Source organism: Plutella xylostella, chromosome 17 (assembly GCF_932276165.1).
Source record: "Plutella xylostella chromosome 17, ilPluXylo3.1, whole genome shotgun sequence".
Taxonomy (NCBI): Eukaryota; Metazoa; Arthropoda; class Insecta; order Lepidoptera; family Plutellidae; genus Plutella; species Plutella xylostella.
The window spans coordinates 6,661,319-6,680,803 of record NC_063997.1 but is presented as its reverse complement, the minus strand read 5'-3'; the positions used below and the strand labels follow the sequence as shown (position 1 = coordinate 6,680,803).

Sequence of the window (19,485 nt, the reverse complement as noted above, 5' to 3'; positions counted from 1 at the left end):
TGCTTATCCACAGACAAACCAGTAAACTGGTTTTGTGGTTAAATAATTGTATTGTGTTTTTTATGATTAATAAATACGTTGAAAGTGAAAAAAAAATCTGCGATTTCACAATGTTTTTCAGGGCCGTGATTCCGAGTATTTTAGTACGTACATTTTCAGATGCGTCAATCATCATAATCTCACAATGTAAATAAGGTACGGAAATTACCTTACTAAAGTAACTGATTTTACGATACATAGATAGCGGTTTGACAGATTTGTGCTATTTTAGATTTTATCGATAGTTTAATCCTAGATTGTTTGAAAGCCACTTGATCCAATTCAATACCTCTTTTATTTTATTACTTATCTTATCTTGTATTAAACCCGTATACAAACAACCCGCATCATATTCTCCGTAATTAAATCTGAGCTTATAGTTTATTGTTTATATTATTGTATACCGATAAATTCATGATATCAGTCAAACTGAACAACTAAAATGAACTTTTTGTTTCGAAACTTTATATTGAAGTTTTTTTTTTAAAACAAATTTGTATTCATAAGGAATCATTCATCAACCGCTCCACTCTTAAGCCGATCAAAGGAAATCACCGTCTATTAATCAATAATGAATTGGGTAAACCGGAAGTGACTGGCTAATCTACAAACACCTAAAAATCCAAATCCAAAACAACAACAAACTCACAGTGTCGACCCTAGCGAGTTCCCGGATGAAGCTGGTGACATTGACAGGCGCCGCCGGGTCGGGGCACGCGTCCGGGTCAAAGTGCGCGTCCCCTTCCACTAACACTTCTCTCTTCACCATCTGCGTGATGGCCAGGTTCAGGCAGACCCGCATCGTGTACGCGTTGGCTATGGCCAGTCCGGCCATGATGGCGAACACATATCGCTGCGGTATTATGAATACTGGAAATGGGGGTTTTGGTTAGGGGTGCATTTTTAGGGCTGGCAGTGGTAGAATAGGATTACAAAGGATAGTTAAAATTATAAATAATAATAATAAAGTTTAATTAGTATTCATTCAGTTTCCTAGGATTTTGAGGAAGCACTAATGACTAGCTGCGAGTTTCTACTAACTGCCAGTTTCAATAACTCGATCTATCAATAGCTGACAGTTACTTTCATACGATTTTGACAGAATGCAACTTTCTATGTGTCAAAGTCGTATGATAGTAACTGTCAGCTATCAAGTATTGAAACTGGCAGTTAAGAATAAAATATACCTAATATTACTTATCTTTAGGTGTCAATTTGAAATTATTTTCAAAGTTTTATTCCCTAATACAGATGGCTCATTCTCGACCTTAAATGTCATTTGATGAAGGTTACTCGATGTGCATTTACAGTGCCACAAACTTATCTGTTCCGGTGACAGCTCACATAAATGTCTAATATTTCTTCATTCTATAATATTTTAAGTTTGCTTGTATTGTTAATTCGCTCTTGCGGTGTCAATAAACCCATTTCATCTTTTACAATATACAATTGTATAACCATATAATTCATTAGTAAGTAATGAGATATGGATCAATTTAGTTCGCTCTCACCGGAACAGATAAGTTTGTGGCACTGTAACTGTGTTTATGGCACAAGAGACACCCAGAGTAATTGTGCTATTTAAATTCAGTGTTGTAAATAAGTATTACCTATATTTATATTTTAAAAAGAATTAATTTTAAATCTGACTGCTCTAAATTCAATCGTTTTCTTTAGAATAGCCTAAACTTCCTGCTTCAAAAAAGAAGAAATACATAAGATAAGTATTAGCATTATATTCACGTGTTAAGTACAATTCATTTGTTATCACGTATGTAAACTGTAACGTATTTAAACGACACGGTACGTGCTGCCAAAGCAATTTGAATATGTATGAAATTTTATGTCCAATTGTCATGGAATACAATGTTATTATAGATCGTTTCGTATGTGTTATTCTTTACTTTAAACTGACAATAAAGCTATTTGTTGCTGTTACAGACACATTACAATTTGAGTAGCGTGGCGAGCTATTGTACCTAAAGTACCTATACATCATTTATAAGATTAATGAAAAAAACATTACTGAACCCACCACAACAGTCATTGACATTGGACATAGGCCTCCAGCCATATTTCAACAGAAATTAATAGAGAAGCTTCTAATATAACGTAACCAACGTTTGAAACAAACACCCGAAATTTAACACTAAAGTCGCATAACTTTAGAATGGCTTAGCCGATTTTGATAAAAATATAATTATCAAATATGGGGTAACATTATCCATGATTTGAAAGAAAGAAAGAAAGAAAGAAAATGGTTTTTATTTATTTGAAAAAACTAAACGAAAATCGATGCAACCGATTGGGTGCCACGTTACCACAGACAGATACACTTTTTGCCTTTAGGGTTAAATATTATAATAGAGGTAAAAATGATGGTATATGTATAGGTAGTTCTACATTGTCATCTGCCAATATTCCAATAATTAACTCAAAATTTAAAAAAAAACTTTGTGTACATATAAATAGTATCTATCTGTTCGTCCCTTGCCGGACATAGGAACTACTAAAATAAATTGGAACGGTTTGTAAATAGTCATTCCATTCAATAATTTGTGGGCCTCCTAGTTACTGCACTTGGCTATCTTGAAAGGAACCTACGTGCATATCTCCAAGGTCTATACTTCCTTCCTATGGTTAGACCAAGATGTGCTAGCTAGTGTTGCCCAAATGCAAGAACAAGACGAGACTTAGCCAGTCTTGGTCTTGGTCTTGCGCCAATACACCTGGTCTTGGTCTTGGTCTTGGTCTTGCGCCAATACACCTGGTCTTGGTCTTGGTCTTGGTCTTGCGCTCTCAGTCTTGGTCTTGGTCTTGGTCTTGCAGCAAGAGTCTTGCAAGTCTTGCAATTACCTATTAGTCTATTACTATTTATTAAAGTTTACTTTTTGATTTTAATAGATATTTTTATTCGCTATGTTTATGGTATTAGTCTTAATGCGCATAGGTCCAGTTTTTCATATTCTTTGATACAGTTTTTTGCGTCTCATAGAATTCCTAAGCGTACCTACCTATACACTGAACTGTTACACCTAACTACTCAGTAAAATAGCGCTAAGTCCTAGCTGCAAGACGCAAGAGTCTTGCAGGCTATGTCTTGTTCTTGCTCAAGTCTTGCACGGTCAGGTCTTGGTCTTGGTCTTGCTAAAAATACGCGGTCTTGTTCTTGGTCTTGGTCTTGCAAAAACGCAAGAACAAGACCAAGACTGCAAGACCAAGACTGAATTTGGGCAACACTAGTGCTAGCTTAGTGATGCCTTCTGCAACATTGAAGTACCTACATGTAACAGAGCATCAGGATATACCAACGAAAAACGAAAATATGTTGGTGAAAATTTAAATTAAATGTTTGAAAAAATTGGGGTCGTTTGGTGTTGGCATTTTGTGAGTAGAACTTTTTATTGCCCGTGAGTGTAGGTACTTTTTATTGAGCTTTGTTAAACTTTTCATTATATTATTATAATTAGGTTTTATTATTGTGATAAAATATCATGAGGGTATCAAAGCGATCCTTATACTTTCCTTTTAAAAAAAATACACTATAATCACCTCTGATTTACAATTGGCATCTTATAACTACTTCCCTTATTTACCATATTTCATTCTAAAATAATGCAATTAAAAGTTTAAGTACTCACATTTCGACAAAGCAAGTCGCCATCCCGACAGCATCTTGAAGTTTGTTCACCTATAAACAAAAGACAACACATAAATGGGTACCACTTTAAAACGCAATTTTTTTATTTTATTTTTCCGCAGCTACGTCCGTTTAGCTGTAACTGCTCGGTACATGTCTCACATCCCGGAAAGTGTTGACGAAAACCCAAAGATGTTATCATATTTTCTTTGCGGAAAAAATAATACATATTGCTTCCTCGCCTTGTCAAGATTTTTTTTGTAGGTAAACCGTAGTTTGTATAGCTTATTAAATGCTAACTCTAAATTACGCTTTATTTTTTAATGTTTTAAAAATATCGTTTTAGAGTAGGTAGGTAAATAACACTTGAAGTAAGTATAATTTACCTAAGGAAAAAGAAAGTAGGCTTCCATTTTAACACTTTTACTCCTACACAACTACAACATAATACTAACGACATTGGCACAATCCATGCTCCAGTTACCTTTTTGTATGTTTACGTTGAATATGTTTAAAGTCTGCGACACTTTAGAAGTTTTGAAAAAATAAGTATGTGATATCTTTGAAGTCATTAAAATTTACGTAAAGTCATCATTAAAACATTAACACTATGTTTTTACGTAAAAGTATTTCTTATAACTATTGGCTAATTATTGCTCAAAAACTCTTATTAATAAGATTTAATTTGACTATATTTAACAAATGGTAAAAATATTTTTGAATGCCATATCTTAAAAACGCACTTGTACAAATGAGTGTTTATACGTTAATGAAGACATTGAAGACAATACACTCAAATATTTACACACTAAACTCCAGTTTAGCGATAAACCGTGCAAATTTCACCAGTGGCGTTATAAACTAGATTTTTTATTGATCCCGATTAAAAATCAGATTTTTGTTATCTTTTACATGTTCTCAAGATGAAAAGCCTTGAGGTCAGATGGACGTCATGGACGGGACTGACAAAGTGATAGGTATATATGTAGGTACTTTTATGGTTCTTTTTCCTTTTGGAATGTGATACTCGCACGATGTATGACCTATGAAGCCGGCGCTAGTCGCTAGTTTGACTTAATATCTGCTTCCAAACTAGGATAATTTAGTACGTCGTGGCTACGATAGATTATCAATAAATCTAGACCCTGAAAAATATTTGTACCATATATATTTTTTTATTCAGAAACCGTCTATTTCGAAGTTAAATAATTGTATTTTTTTTTATTCAATACTACAAATATTGTATACCCTAACTCGTTACAATCGGAAATGTAGTTTGACATCGACAGATTAAACCATGTTTAACACAAAATATGGTGCTAGTGTTCTTTAAATTCTTTTAACTGTGAAATATTATTTATGTAATTTAATTTAGGTACAAGGACATTCACATTTAATTTTTCATAGAAACTATTTTTAATGATTTGTCACGAAAACATGACTATCCCATAAAGTTATCACCCCAACTTGTTGCCTCCATATTCCAGATTATTTATGATCATACATTTAAAGACGACCGAATGGCGTAGTGGTTAGTAACCTTGACTACTGAGTCGAAGGTCCCGGGTTCGATTCCCGGCTGGGGCAGATATTTGTTTAAACACAGATATTTGTTCTCGGGTCTTGGATGTGCCCATAAAATGGCAATAGGCCCGCCCCCTATTACATTGGGACTAACATAACACTGGCGAAAAGTGGGTGCAGCAATGCACCTCTGCCTATCCCGCAAGGGTACATTAGTACAAGGTGTGATTGTTTATAAAAAAATATTATAAAATTTAAATACTTATAAATAAATAAACGTTTTTATTTGTGAAAAGTATTCCGTAAGTATCTAAGTATAAAAATACCCTTTTATGTTTTACGATGGTACCACAATGGCGTGGCTAATGTTTAGTGTTTATTAGCGGTATAGAAAAGCGGTCAATGACATGCAAAGATGTTTGTTTCTACTTATAACCCAAGTAGCTATCCCATTAAATAATAAAGCACACAATTTATTTTTGCATGTGCTTCATACTATAATTAATGTACCTGCAATAGTACTAATAATGAAATCAATCGTAATAAAAACGTTTAGTGTAATTTTTTCGTATTCATATATCGCAAAATATTGCAAAATTATATAAAAGTAAGTACCTACTACGAGCAATATTAGAGATAACTATAGTACTACGAGAAATCATAAGAAAAGGTTGCGACCTTTTAAGTACGGTATGCAAATAAAATCAAGATTTGATTCTCTAGGAAATTCATAGTGGTAATACTTTATAAATTCATCACATCACTTACGAGTAACTGGTAAAATATATACATCTAAACGATACCGATAATATTCTAACTCTTAACAGAATTTGAAACTTAATGATAGTTATATATACCTAGTCTGCATGCGGTTGTTATTGATGCAAATATAATTAAGTTTGTAGCAAGCAGGACTAAGGGTGACTTGCATAACAAAGTTAATCAAAATTAAATAGTTTGACAAAATGACATAGATTTAATTTTGATTAACTTTGTTGTGCAAGGCACCCTAAGTTAAAGTTATAAAAATTTTTTTACTAATCAATCTGCCACAAAGGGTTTTGAAAATTATTCAGGAAGATTATTTTGACATTTGGCCTAATCGTTCCTATTTTTTTATTAGTCAAATTATTAAAAAATATATTTTAATACCACTTACACAATAGCCAATTTTTGAACTACAGCACCTAACTTTTATGTCCACAGATTGTTTAACTACTGGTTAAATTAAATAATTGTATTGCGGATCGCAACACATCTTCCACTGGGTGGGTTAGCCGTAATCTTATTGTTTTTGTCATCTAAAGTGTTGATGGTATCTGCATTTGATAGACGTTATCAACTTCGTAGGAGCAGGTTACATAAGTAATAAAAGATTTCGCGTCCTCAAGAGTAATTACATGTTGTGAATTTCGACGGAAAGATGTCAGATCATATGATTGTTTTATCTTCGACCGTTGTTGAGAATCTGCTGCAGACGATCTCGATATACTCGTATTGTGATGTACATGCAACATTATGATGTAGAACCATGATATAGAGATACTATCATGACATAAACAGTGAAAGATCACATTTGCACTCATTTTCACAGATGTTACAAAAAACATGACTCGTATCATCTAATCATAATTAGTCTATCTATAAAACACAGTGTGTTCCTGAAAGTATTGATGAAGCGAATACGTTCACGGGCTAATGATGATAATGCAAATTTATCGTTCTCGGACTTCACCTAGCTCAATATAGATAGGTATAGCTATTGATGACGAAGATCCTTGAGTTTGCGTCAGCTGCCATCATGTCAGATATGTTGGTGACACTATTCCTAGCGGTACCTACGGCATAGTAAAGTATGTACCTACTATCACACAACATGTGTCACACAATGGTTTAAACCATGATAATAACTTATCACTCGGAAGATATCTACTGTTTGTTTGCATTTTCTCTTCTTACTTAGGTACTTTCGCTTATTACCTATTTACCTAAACTGCTAGTAACAGAAAAGATCTCTTCATACTATACTAGCTCTTAACCTCGAGCTTTAGCATCATCTTTAAAAGTTTTTCCAAGGGAATTTCTAGATAAAAAGTATCGGGAAGAGTTATAAATTACTTCGGGATAAAGGAAGTTTTCAATAAGTGAAATATATTTTTTTAATCGGTCTAAATCATTGAGTTGAGTCAATAATTTAGAATGCACCACCAATATAAAGAGTTATCAATTTCTAAATGACAAGATAAAATTTAATGCCCCGGGAATTATCGCTGTGAAAGCCTGTGTTATTATTGTGATCGTAAGTGGACAAACACGATATACCTAAAAGAGATAATTTAATATCGAGGCTTTCTTCATTCCATTGGCAGCATTTATTTAATTTTATATATTTTTTCATTTTATACAAGTAGTAGTACCTATAGAATATATAATATACCTATAAAATATAGAGTGCTCGATAAATTATGTGTTTTAGTCCAATTCACGTAGCATCCGTAGTCGAGCGGGCCTCAGTGATCATAACTGATCACCGTGGTTAAGCAACAACTGGCACGGTCAGCCATTGGATGGGTGACCGATTTCAAGTGGTTCTTTTCTGGACGCTTCCGTGCTTCGGACGGCACGTTAAGCCGTGGGTCCCGGTTGCTGCTTCGGCAGCAGTCGTTAAGCCTAGTCGGAGGCCTTCGTGCAGCTTGAAACATCTGAAAGTCGGGTTGCCCACTTACCCGACAACTCTCTCAGCACAAGCTAGCTTGTGTTGGGGTCCACCAACCCGCACTAGGCCAGCGTGGTGGACTAGGCCTAAAAACCTTCCTTCATTGGAAGGAGACCCGTGCCCCAGCAGTGGGGACATGATTGGTCATGATGATGTTGATGAGTGAAATCCACACAACGACAATATTATTTCAACCATTTTAAAATTGCGTTGTGAGCTTCGAAGGCTCTCAAAAACGCTATGCTGATAGTACACCATTCGTGTTCGGCTGTTCGGTACTTCTAGCCGAAGTATACCAAATAATGTAAATACTCACACCTTCCACACCTTTTCCGTCAATGCTGCACCTACTTTTCGTCGGACTATCTTACTATACTTTACATTGTAAGTGTAAGGATGCAGTGTTGGGAGCGGGCGAGCCCACTACCATGTTAGGACGTACTTTTGTCAACAAGGCCGAGTAATGGATGGAATAAATGATTGAGTGAGTGAGTGAGTAATATCATAACTGAGGGTCTATCTATACTGAAAGGGAAGCGAAGCGAAGAGCAATTTTATAAATAAAGATAAAAAGTAGCCTATGTTCTTTCCCAGGGTCTATACCATATGTATACCAAATTTCATTCAAATCCGTTCAGTAGTTTTGTCGTGAAAGAGTAACAGACAGACAGACAGACAGACAGACAGACACAGTTACTTTCGCATTTATAATATTAGTAAGGATATGTATCTATCTCTATTACTCTTTATTGCGATCGTTGGACAAAACATAAGGAGGCCTTCGCCCAGCAGTGGGACACCAACTAGGCTGTTAAAAATATTAATATATGAGTTGTGTAGATACATCAGCTGTCTGATACCCATAAGTAACACAGGCTCTGCCTAGCCTGGGGTTGGATAGCCCTGTGTGAGATGTCCTCACATATTTATTTATTTACTTATAAGGCGCATTGCACAGAACTGGGCGGGCGGTAATTTTCCGTTGTTAGTGCATTATTCCCTCTGTGCTATAGTTAGAGGAGAAAATTACAAGCCCTGTCCCCGAAAAAAAAATCAACAGGTCGACCACTATCAGCTTTCACTCGCACTGGAATCCTAGTGACTCGGCACTTCAGATAAAAATAACAAAGAGTAAATAAAACAACAGTAATATGATAATAAGGTTTCTTGTTTAGTTAATACTAGTTTACAATAAGATTACTTTACCACATTATAATTAATATAATTACTTGTATGTTCACAATGTACATTATGTGAGTTTCCTATGATTAGAAATTCTGTCTCCGCGGATCGCGGGGCCGCCGTCGATCGCCAAGGCCACTTCGAGATATAACACATCCAAGTGATTTCGAGATATTGTGCGGCCTAAGGCCTAGTGAGATTTTTTCTGACCATTCGAGCAGTAAAAGTAAACGCAAATATGTATGACACTTTGTATTCTATTCTATACATAGAATATAATAGAATAGAATGTATGGCACTGCAGAGTCGGTGCCTACCAGCGGCGGTACCAGGGGGGGTCTCTCTCTAAATCAACGAAAGAACGAACTAGAATTCCCACGTAATCAGCACGCGGTTCGCGAACGCTCTGAAGCTTCGGATAAACAGAACTGCAGCGCTAAACACGACTCTATCTCGTTGTAATGAGAGCGTCGATTTCGTGACAATTCTCGTTCGTTCGTTCGTCAATATAGAGAGTGACCCCCAGTATGGTCTACTAATTCACTACCAGAATGGTGGGAAAAACTACCAAGGCTTGCTATCGTCTCGTTTCGCGTCATTTGGGACACGTGCTGATCTATCTAGTAGATATCTTCCTACGCAGGTAGAAATAATAAAATTGTTCAGTGTCATCGTTGTGATAATATATTATGATCAGATGACGATGCTTCTGCATCAAAAGTCTGTAAAATATCAGAGGTGAACATACTAATATCACTGCGGAGTTGACGTACGTAGATACATTTGAGGGTGTTTACGTCTTCAAGCATCAAATCCACCGACGAATATATTAGAAAAACTGATAACTACTGATTTTATCAGAAGTAGAGTTGGGGGGATAACAATCTTTTGTGCTCTATTTGTATGTGCTAGTATCTCTAATCATAGCTTTACATGTTTTGATAGTAGTCAATGATGAACCAAATGACGGTAACCACAGTTTTTGGACTCTACAAATTTATACTAACATCATGGCTCCTCTATGAGCTTAGTTGTAAGCGCGCCGTGGTGTATCTAATTTTAAACAAGTACCTACATCAGTAGATTAGTAAAGCATCTCCCAAATGAAGCGACCAGTTGACAATATGTTTAAAATAATTATTAAACTATATCACTAATAGAAGCTTACACCAGCCAAAGAGAATATGCGGCACATTTATTACATATACTTACGATAACGTAAATATGGTGAGAATGCCTCTATTTTCTTTATATGAAAAAGATTTCTATCAGGATCATAGTTTAATAAATCTTTAAATCTATGTAGACGCACATAATTAAATCGAAATCACTTGGATCAAAACGGCGTATAACAATCGCCAACGACTTTACTAATAAATAAATAATAGTAGGATATAGGCAGTGATGTTTTAAGCTATAAGTTAAACTATAGTATGTGAATATGAATGCAAAATTCAATAAAGTATTTGGGTAACATATTTAGGTCAGCACATATTAAAAATACTTATTCTGACGAATTGATTTGTTTCAAAACAAATCGAATTGAGGTAGAAAAATATTTGATGCTTGATTTTACATCAGTTTAACTAAATATAAAAAAACAAATGATTCCTTAATATATTTATAAAAACAAAACATTATAAGTGCCCATAGGTATATTTTAGTTAAAGTCAAAATGAGACACCAATTCATTTGCTGAAAATTTCTACTCTGGTTCTCGCTGATATTTATTACTTTGCTCCTATTTTTACTTGACATTAATAAAGATGGGCACTTTTAATGAAGAAATGTAATAAAAACTATAAGTAATTAGTCTTCAAAGACACAGGTTACCAACTTGAATAAATGAATATATCTGAAGCTGTATTGGTATTAAATATAATAATTAAGTATCTAGCAATATTATGATGTAAATTAACATGATTTTGTAAACCTACGCAGACTTCACATTAAACATACCTATAAATACAAATTGACAAAATAAAATAAAATACGTGATACTTATACGTAGATAAGACTTCGATTAATACGGTGAAACATAAATGATCAAAATATTAAATATTCGTTTAATTATGATATTTACATTACTTCTTTAGTAATTTACTAAATAATATTTGACACGATTACTTGTAAACGCCAATTTTGACGACAACCATTGAATAAAATCCAATGTTCAATTAATTAATTGGCACTCTCAATAATTCGTGAAATGGGGATTGGAACAAAGATAATTTCAACCAAACAATATTTAGTCAACTATTTAAAAAAACATAGTTCCTAAAAACACAGTCTTAACTTTTTTTGAAATAAACCATAAATTAACATAGGTACTAAAGTAATAACCATGAGGTTACCGGGAAAAAATCGCTGGTAAGTAATCAGTAGGTAAATTTAATTACTTTTGAAAAAAAACATTGGTTTCTTTTTTAAATACAAGACACTTTGAACAAACAAACGAGAACCTTAATCTAGAAAACATGGTCTAGAATTTAAGAAGGTTCTTATTATTTCAAGGTTTACAACACCTACACAGCAGTTTTATGGTCCTCTCACTTTCATAACTTCATAAGTGTAGAATATAATTAGAATACATTTCATAAACGATCTGTTTCTATATATTGGAAAGGTTATTATTTATATTTCAAAGTGAAAATAAATATAGAAAATGCATATAGATATATTATACAGGTTGTCGTTATAGTTTTCCAATCGACGTTTACATCGTAAATTATGGGCAGAACATAGGTACTCATATGGAAATTTATATTATTCAAATAACTTACTTCTATATATTACAGATTATGTACATTAAATGATCTTGTCCAGATGATAAGAAGGTACCCACGAATATTATCACAATAATGTAAGGATATACATTCGACGCCGATGATACAATCGAAGGTCCAAGTTATATTTTCTTAACAAATATTTATTCCAAATATTGTTTAAATTATTTTTATACATTCGATCCGACGTCATAAAATATTACACAATCCACCGGTAGTACAAAACTAGAGCATCTGTCGCCGACTATTTTACTTCATTAACAAATGAACCGAGCTTCTTCTAACAAACATAAAACATGCGACATTCATCCACCACACTGATACGAAAAAGTACATTGCTACAAGATTCAGCAAGATTGCATTGAATATACATGTATACTTTTGATGGAAGTGCATAATACCTATGTACTCGTACTTATGGTAAGTTGAATAATGTAACACGAGGTGTAACTGCGATAGCTAACGATCAGCAACGTTTAATGTTTTGGTTAAACTTATCACGATATGGATTATATGTCACGTTTTCTTAAGTTACATATACCGATATACCTATATGAATAGGTAACGAGATAGACTGTAGCTGGTACTATTACAGCTAAAGTTACACCTGTTCACTATTACAGTTTCCTCCGTCACTTCTGCATCTGTGGTGTTCGACCCACAACTAGGAGTATCAGATGGGAAGGCTGTGTAGATTTCGTAGCAGTGTGTTGAATGATATCGCTCGGGGCCGCCAGGCGGTGCTTGGGCGGCGGGCGGGCGGCGCGGGGCGAGGGGCGGCGGCGGCGGGGGCGCCCGGGCCGCGCGCCGTCATACCCCGTCCAGCTGGCGCACGCGCACGTCCTGCGACGAGCACATGTCCGGCGCGAACGGCAGGCACGTGAAGTACGCGCACGCCGCGCACTCGTACGCCGGCGCCGCGTAGAACAGCGCCACCAGCGCGCACAGCATGCCGCCGGCCGAGAACAGGCACACCCACACTAGCACTATCTTTCTCCGCCGCTCGTAAATGCCCAGCGTTATGAAGGGGAGCAGCGCGAAGGATAGAAAGAAACCGAACACGAAACCGAAAACGTTCGCGAAATTGTCGATCCACGGGAGGAGGCCGAGGAGGAACAGCAGCGCGGCGAGGCTGAGCAGCTTGAGCAGCGCGCGCCGCGGGTGCCGGAGCAGCGGCCACGCGCCCAGCACCTCCACCAGCAGGCACGCCAGCAGCCCGAAGTGCGACCCTGCCGGGCCCACCTGCAACCAATGCCACCATCAGTACCATAATCAACATAATAGAGGGTATACTAGGGAGAATCTCATACCAAGAAATCTCAACAATATCTCTATGAAACTTGTGAACACTTTCTTTATGAAAACAGACATATTGCTCTTATAATCCACTAAGAAAGGTATAACTATGAAGATATGGAACAAACGCTCTTACCTCTGCTCGATACGGCTCGAATATCGCTGACGCCATATTCCCTGCCACGCCACTGCCCAAGTATATCGTAGCTATTCGGACTGGGCCGGCCATCTTCTCTAGATCTCTCATGAAGAGCCATTGTAAAGCTAAAGTAAATGCTAAGTGAAGTAAGCCGGCATGGACGAATAGTGACGTCCACGCCCTGTACAACTGGTCCGGTCTTCTTCGTCGCATGAACGGCAGCATTCCGCAGACGTCGTCTAGGCAGGACACCTGGAATTAAATGGAAACCATTCATTACTTATTAACTTTAACCCAGGTACAGTTCAAATCGATTCACTTAACACTAACCAAATGAAAAATAGAGTGTTATAATACTACGTCAGGGAAACCCATACTTAACCCTTAGACTACCCGATTTTATAGCAATGTCCCGTACTAGCGTGTGTGTTTATAGCGACCACACGAGCCCCTTTTACGCGGTTATAAGGTATAATTAGATTCCCTGATGATACCTACTTATTATTTCAAATAATCCGACATACCTGTGAGCACAGTGACGCTTCCTCGTGAAAGTATCCCTTCACAAAGTCGCAGTGTTCTTTCGTTGTGATGACGCACTGCCCATGCACCCCTATGCAGCAGGGGTGTCCTATGACCTCACAGGCCATGTGTTCCGCCGCGTGCCCCGCCCGGCCGGCCGCCTGCGACCCGTCCAGTACTGACTTCCTGCAGATCGGCCATTTTGTAATGTCGTCGGGCCACTCGTGCGGCGCTATCGAGCGCGGCGCTTCGCAGAATCTGGAACGAGATTGCGAGATTTGTAGAAACAAGTATATGATAGATAGATCCCATGAGTCCAGTTTTAACAACAAGTATGTGTAATTGACACACATCTTCTTCTTCTAACATCCGATACATATCTGTGAATAGTAGGTACTATAGTGACCTTGGTTTTGACACCCTGGTGAAAGGATTATCCAATTCGATTAGTGTTCAGTCGCTGTGTGCCCAATATGTACGCCAGCGTTATAAATTACAAGGCTGCAAGTATGCATAGCATGAGGAAATTAAATATTTTCCGCAGACAGTCATTCCTTTCATGCAGCCCGCCCGACATAAAACTACGATCAATTTATTTGCTCAACAGAACCTAAGCTATGAGTCCAAGGTAATCGAAAAGTAGAAATGATCCCTGATTTTGTTACGTACAACACCGGGTCTTAAAACTACGTCATATATTTATTTGTATTACCTGCAGTTCTCTAGAACTGGGTCATAACTACAGGCATCATACCATCGGCCAGACAGAAGTGTGACATCAAGGATCCATGGAACAGTGGATCTAGCCGCTGAAGCTAATGCCGCAATACTCTAGGAGAGTCCTCTTGGTGTGGTGGGACTCCTCCCTGATGCCCTGACAGGTGGTTAGGTGTAGTTTCTATGGACTAATACCTTGTTTACTTAATTATACTCACTTTGGATCTAATCCACACACGGACCCTGATATCCGGCCGCCCGGGCCCGACTCCCCTGAAGACCACTTCTTCCACGTTGATATTGTGTTCTGAAATTAAATACATTTTCTTTAGAACCGAAACAGGGGTACACAAGTAAATTGAATTGGTAAATAAAAGAGGAAAATGCTTATTTCACAACGTCTGGTGAAAGTGCAGGCAGAGCGTTAGATTCAATATCCTGAAGATATACACACACACTCACGCCTTGTACTAATGTACTCCCTTGCGGGGTAGGCAGAGGTGCATTGCTGCACCCACTTTTCGCCAGAGTGTTATGTTGGTCCCACCCAATGTAATAGGGGGTGAGCCTATTGCCATTTTACGGGCACATTCAGGACCCGAGACCAAATATCTGTGTTTAAACAAATATCTGCCCCAGCCGGGAATCGAACCCGGGACCTTCGGCTCAGTAGTCAGGGTCACTAACCACTACGCCATTCGGTCGTCATCTTCATCTTGAAGATATACTTCTGTAAAATCTCTTAATTTATGCAGCTTATTATTCTTTATTTGCAGTACTATCTTTTAGGTTCCTGACCTGGCTCTTTCAGACTTGGTGAAACAGGACGTTAGTGAAGGTTATAAAAAATAAACCTCCTTCTAATTTCAACTTACCTTTCCCACTTTTGGTATTAATCCTCGTATCTTTGGTTAGCAAGAACAAAAAATGTTGTTAAATTGCATACACCTACTATAAATTTATATGCTAGTTTAAATTAGTTAGACATGGATGATTTGTTCATATTTCTGGAAGTTTTGTACATGCGGGGTTATTCTTGCTTAATGAATTACGAAATTTAGAAGAGCTGTCATACAATCGGTACGTTTAATGTAACGAGATAGAGACGTTATTCTGCCATTTAACTTTCGTCCTCTTGGCTCTAATTGATATTAAAACTTAGTAAAACTAGCTATATTATCAGGAGTCAGTTCAATCGAAGGTAAAATTATATGCCTATTGAAATTACACCAGGAAAGTGTATCACTACTTACCGCCAGAATAGCAGAAAATAAATTTACCTGCAGAAACTCATTATTATTATGAGATTATCATACATGTAATCAATTTAGAAACCAATTGCAAAATGAACGCAAATTTATTATGGTTGGATATTAAATTTGTTCTCAGCTACGATTCATCATTATTGAACGTTATCGTTCCTTGAATACGAATAGGTATGTATCATTACAAAATTAATATGCTACGTATTAATATGCAAAATACCAATTGCTCAACAAAACTATAAGCCGTCTAGCATTTGAAATAGCTGTGAAAGGATTAGGGCCAGTTTGTTATCTGTAGTTCTGTCATGCTTGACCCGTGACTTGAATAATGGTTAAAGATGAACCCGAATTAACAAAATCCGGCCCTTAGAATAACAAAACTGTTCATCTATACTTTTCCTTTTACTACACCACCCAAAACTACCCAATCCCGAACCAGCTACAAGATTCTCACCGAACAATCAGCCTTAGTTAGACGACTGCACGTAGCCACTATCATCATTCCTGATGCAGCAAGCCGTGTCCCGTGCAAAAAAATAATAAACTAAACCGGACTAGCTTTTGTCTTTGCTGTGGATTACCTAGATTGGATTAGAATCACAAAACTTTTCATCTTTACTTCCTACTGCCACCCAAAATCACCCAATTCAACCCACTAAATCCTCACCGAACAATCAGCCTTCGAAGACTGCACGCAGCCACTATCATCATTCCTGATGCAACAAGCCGTGTCTCGCTCGCGCCGCGCCGAGGCGGCGATGGCGCGGGCTATCCTCGCGTCGCGACGCATGCAGGGCGCGAACTTCGCCCCCAAGTGGATGAGGTCCGCCGCGCGAGGCCCCAGCCAGAAGGACGCTGGCTCTTCCCATTCCACCTGGAAATTGTAAGGAGATTAAATGTTATTATTTAATTGAAGTGATGTAAATTAGGTAAGTAAAACTAATATTTTTCGTTAGACTGTGGATAAAAGGTGACAGTTTCAAATTCAAGTAATAATCAAGTAATCAAAGTAAGGGATTGATGTCAAAAATGAGGCGGAAACGGTCCATCAAGAGTCGATTAACTACGCTAGGCTGAAGGATGCTTGGTCCAACGAACGTTTCGACTATGAACTGCGTACAAACGTTCGTTGGAAAAATATTTCGTTAACCTTACTTCAACGTAGCCAATTTAAACGATATTTATGTATAAGTAAGTATATAACCTAGGTAACATATTGATGAAAAACTAATGCCGAAGCTAATGTTTGTATTCCTTTCCACCGAACATGTTCTCATACAAGACTCGTACCTACCAGTCGCCTTCTATCCAGGGACGTCACAAAACTGTATTAAAAAGCAAAAAAGCAGATAAAAGGGCTATTCTAAAGTCTGTCGTGACCTAGATCGTCGAGCCTCTCTCACTTTGAACTCCCAGCGCGCTCTTTGCGGCGCGAGATTTGCTAATTGTTAATAGCTTCTAAGGTTGCTTTTTATGGCGCCTATCTTTCACTTAGTAGGATATCAGACATAAGTAGACACTTTGAATATACAGGGTGTTCGGTACATGGTCTAAAAAAAATAATACTTCCCATGACATCCTCAATCACCGAAAAAAAATATCGGGCCATGTGCCAAACCCTGTAGATATACAAAATAGATAAAGCGTTGTAGCATTGCTGTTCATAAGTAGCTAAAGGCCGTTTTTTTTCTGATGCTAACTTGGCAAGGGCCACTGTCAATTTGGAAAATAATTATAATTTATAACACTATCGCGCACTTGTTTTAACCACCATGTTCGGATTCGTAATATTTTGAATTTGACACGAATTACTTCGAAAATGTTATTCGTTTTGACTTCACAATAGGGCTCCAGATTTATTTCAATTTGACATTTGCTTGTGAATAATAAAATACTTTTACAAACTCACTAACTGCCTATTCATTCATTCAATACAAGGTACAAAGTAAGTGTAGAGCTTAGTTTACTAACCAGCACAATATCGTATAAGTATTTTGAAAAATATGTATAATTTAGATTAATTACACTTCTTTGATGTTTGAAGTCCTCCAATTTGGTAGCGATTAATTTTCAATAGAGTTCTGTCTGAGTATTTAGAGTTCATTAAATAATCTGCTAAGGTTGAATATCATTCAATCACTATAAAGAGAGAGTTTATTAAGAATTGAGTAGGTAATTAAATTAAATTTCAGTTTAAATAGTTTATAAATGATCAGTAATTGCTTAACACTTTATTATAAACGTGCATTTTTTTGTGAAACTTTTAAGAAAACATCATAGCAAAACAGTCCGAGATATTATTTAAATTTTTGTGAAGCTAGCCCTTTCCATCACAGTCCATTCTGAAGTCGGTCATGTGTCTCTTTCATACTTGTACACCTCACCTTCCAGCTTCCCTACCACCACCTGGTGGTACACATAAGCAATCAAAAATCCAGATCCAAGGACTTTATATGACAGATCCATACCATACAAGTATTTTTACAGACTAGCAATGCTTCTTATCTATGAAAATGATATTATTTGCTTATGTGTACGAAGCAGCAGCTACTAGACGGGTTCGATATCGACGTCGATAAACCCGTTTAACGCGCATTCCAATCACAACGCCGTATTTATAGCTCATCACTATATCGTGACGTTTATCTTCTAAGTCGATAACAAACCCGTGTAGCGGCAGCAGTTTTAACAAATTACTTTACAAGTACTTGATATCCTCACCTGTTGCAAACTCAAGCTCTTCACCAGCACTTGCCCAGAGTGCGTATGCCTCCCGAAACCGACCGGCCCGAACCCGTAGCATAGCAATGACAGCAGCAGCACGAGGGTCTGGGCCGTGCTGACCCACCACGTGAAGTAGGGCCGGTAGTCGGTCAGCGCGTCCAGCTGCCGCGCCACGTCCTCTTGGTGGGTCACCGACTTGCGGAGGGAGCGTCTGGAAGTGAGACGGGAAGTGGTTATAACGGGGGGGTTGAAAAAAGGGTAAAGAGAAAGGGTGGATTTAGGGGGTCATTCTAAACGGCTTTTGTTTGAGGGCTCTTGGAAATTATCAAATCAAATCAAATCAAATATATTTATTTGTAAACATGGGTGTAAAATTAGAAAAAGAGATTTTTTATAGTAAGACGTCACGTGACCAACAAGGTTTATATGGAGGATAAACATTTATTTTCATCTTAGCTTGTCGATAACGAACACTAGAGCTGAACTAGACCGTGTTACTGTGGTGAAACGATTAGACATTCAGTAAAGTTTATGTACAGTTGCTACGTCGCTCGAGGAGGCTTCTTCATGCTCCCCTATGGTATCAATATTATTATATTTCGTTAAAAAGAACTGTCTTGGTCTGGACAATACAATGTTACACATCTACGCTTATAATATTAAACCATGAATAATTCCACTCGGAAATCTCAATATACTGGCCTATACTGCAACCTTGAATTTTTCATACATTGAAACTGAAATATTTTACTCTTTACATTTTAAAGATGCGTAAAACTTTTGTAGTATTGTATATTGGCTATGTACAATTGTACATTATATTATGTATATTCATAAATAACCCATTTATTCATATTTATAACATCATGATGATGATGATGATTTATAACTAGGTTCAGGTGGATAACCAAATAATATTTGGTTTTTACTATTTA

At 37.1% G+C, this 19,485-nt stretch overlaps 2 protein-coding genes across 6 annotated transcripts in view; both read right to left on the bottom strand.

Annotated features, from left to right (window-relative positions):
* Positions 1–628: 628 nt before the first annotated feature.
* Positions 629–6,493, bottom strand: LOC125489776. Of its 3 annotated transcripts, none has more exons than XM_048626787.1 (3): positions 6,363–6,493; positions 3,681–3,730; positions 629–909 (listed from the first exon to the last, which is right to left on the bottom strand). In XM_048626787.1, exons 2-3 carry the CDS (start codon positions 3,712–3,714, stop codon positions 644–646), a joined length of 300 nt encoding a protein of 99 aa, XP_048482744.1. In that variant the 5' UTR covers positions 3,715–3,730; positions 6,363–6,493; the 3' UTR covers positions 629–643. The 3 variants fall into 3 exon arrangements, with proteins under 3 accessions (XP_048482744.1, XP_048482745.1, XP_048482746.1); XM_048626788.1 differs by lacking the exon at positions 6,363–6,493 and adding an exon at positions 4,164–4,454; XM_048626789.1 differs by lacking the exon at positions 6,363–6,493 and adding an exon at positions 4,066–4,121.
* A 2,576-nt stretch (positions 6,494–9,069) lies between these two features.
* The window catches only part of LOC105393738 (inactive rhomboid protein 1), a 102,469-nt gene continuing 92,053 nt past the window's right edge, over positions 9,070–19,485 (bottom strand). For 2 of the 3 annotated variants that reach the window (XM_048626986.1, XM_048626988.1), the window contains exons 7-13: positions 18,548–18,761; positions 16,494–16,700; positions 15,437–15,466; positions 14,780–14,868; positions 13,847–14,102; positions 13,320–13,574; positions 9,070–13,129 (exon numbers count right to left, since the gene is read on the bottom strand). In XM_048626986.1, coding sequence (XP_048482943.1) covers positions 12,698–13,129; positions 13,320–13,574; positions 13,847–14,102; positions 14,780–14,868; positions 15,437–15,466; positions 16,494–16,700; positions 18,548–18,761 — 1,483 coding nt within the window. In that variant the 3' untranslated portion in view covers positions 9,070–12,697. The remainder of the gene's footprint in view (positions 13,130–13,319; positions 13,575–13,846; positions 14,103–14,779; positions 14,869–15,436; positions 15,467–16,493; positions 16,701–18,547; positions 18,762–19,485) is intronic. The other variant, XM_048626987.1, reaches the window with a different exon arrangement.

Excerpts from the sequence above, each read along its gene's own strand:
- LOC125489776 (XM_048626787.1), bottom strand. The coding sequence starts at position 3,714 with ATGCTGTCGGGATGGCGACTTGCTTTGTCGAAAT. Across the intron at positions 910-3,680 it reads GCGACTTGCTTTGTCGAAAT|TATTCATAATACCGCAGCGA; the intron begins GTGAGTACTTAA and ends CCCCATTTCCAG.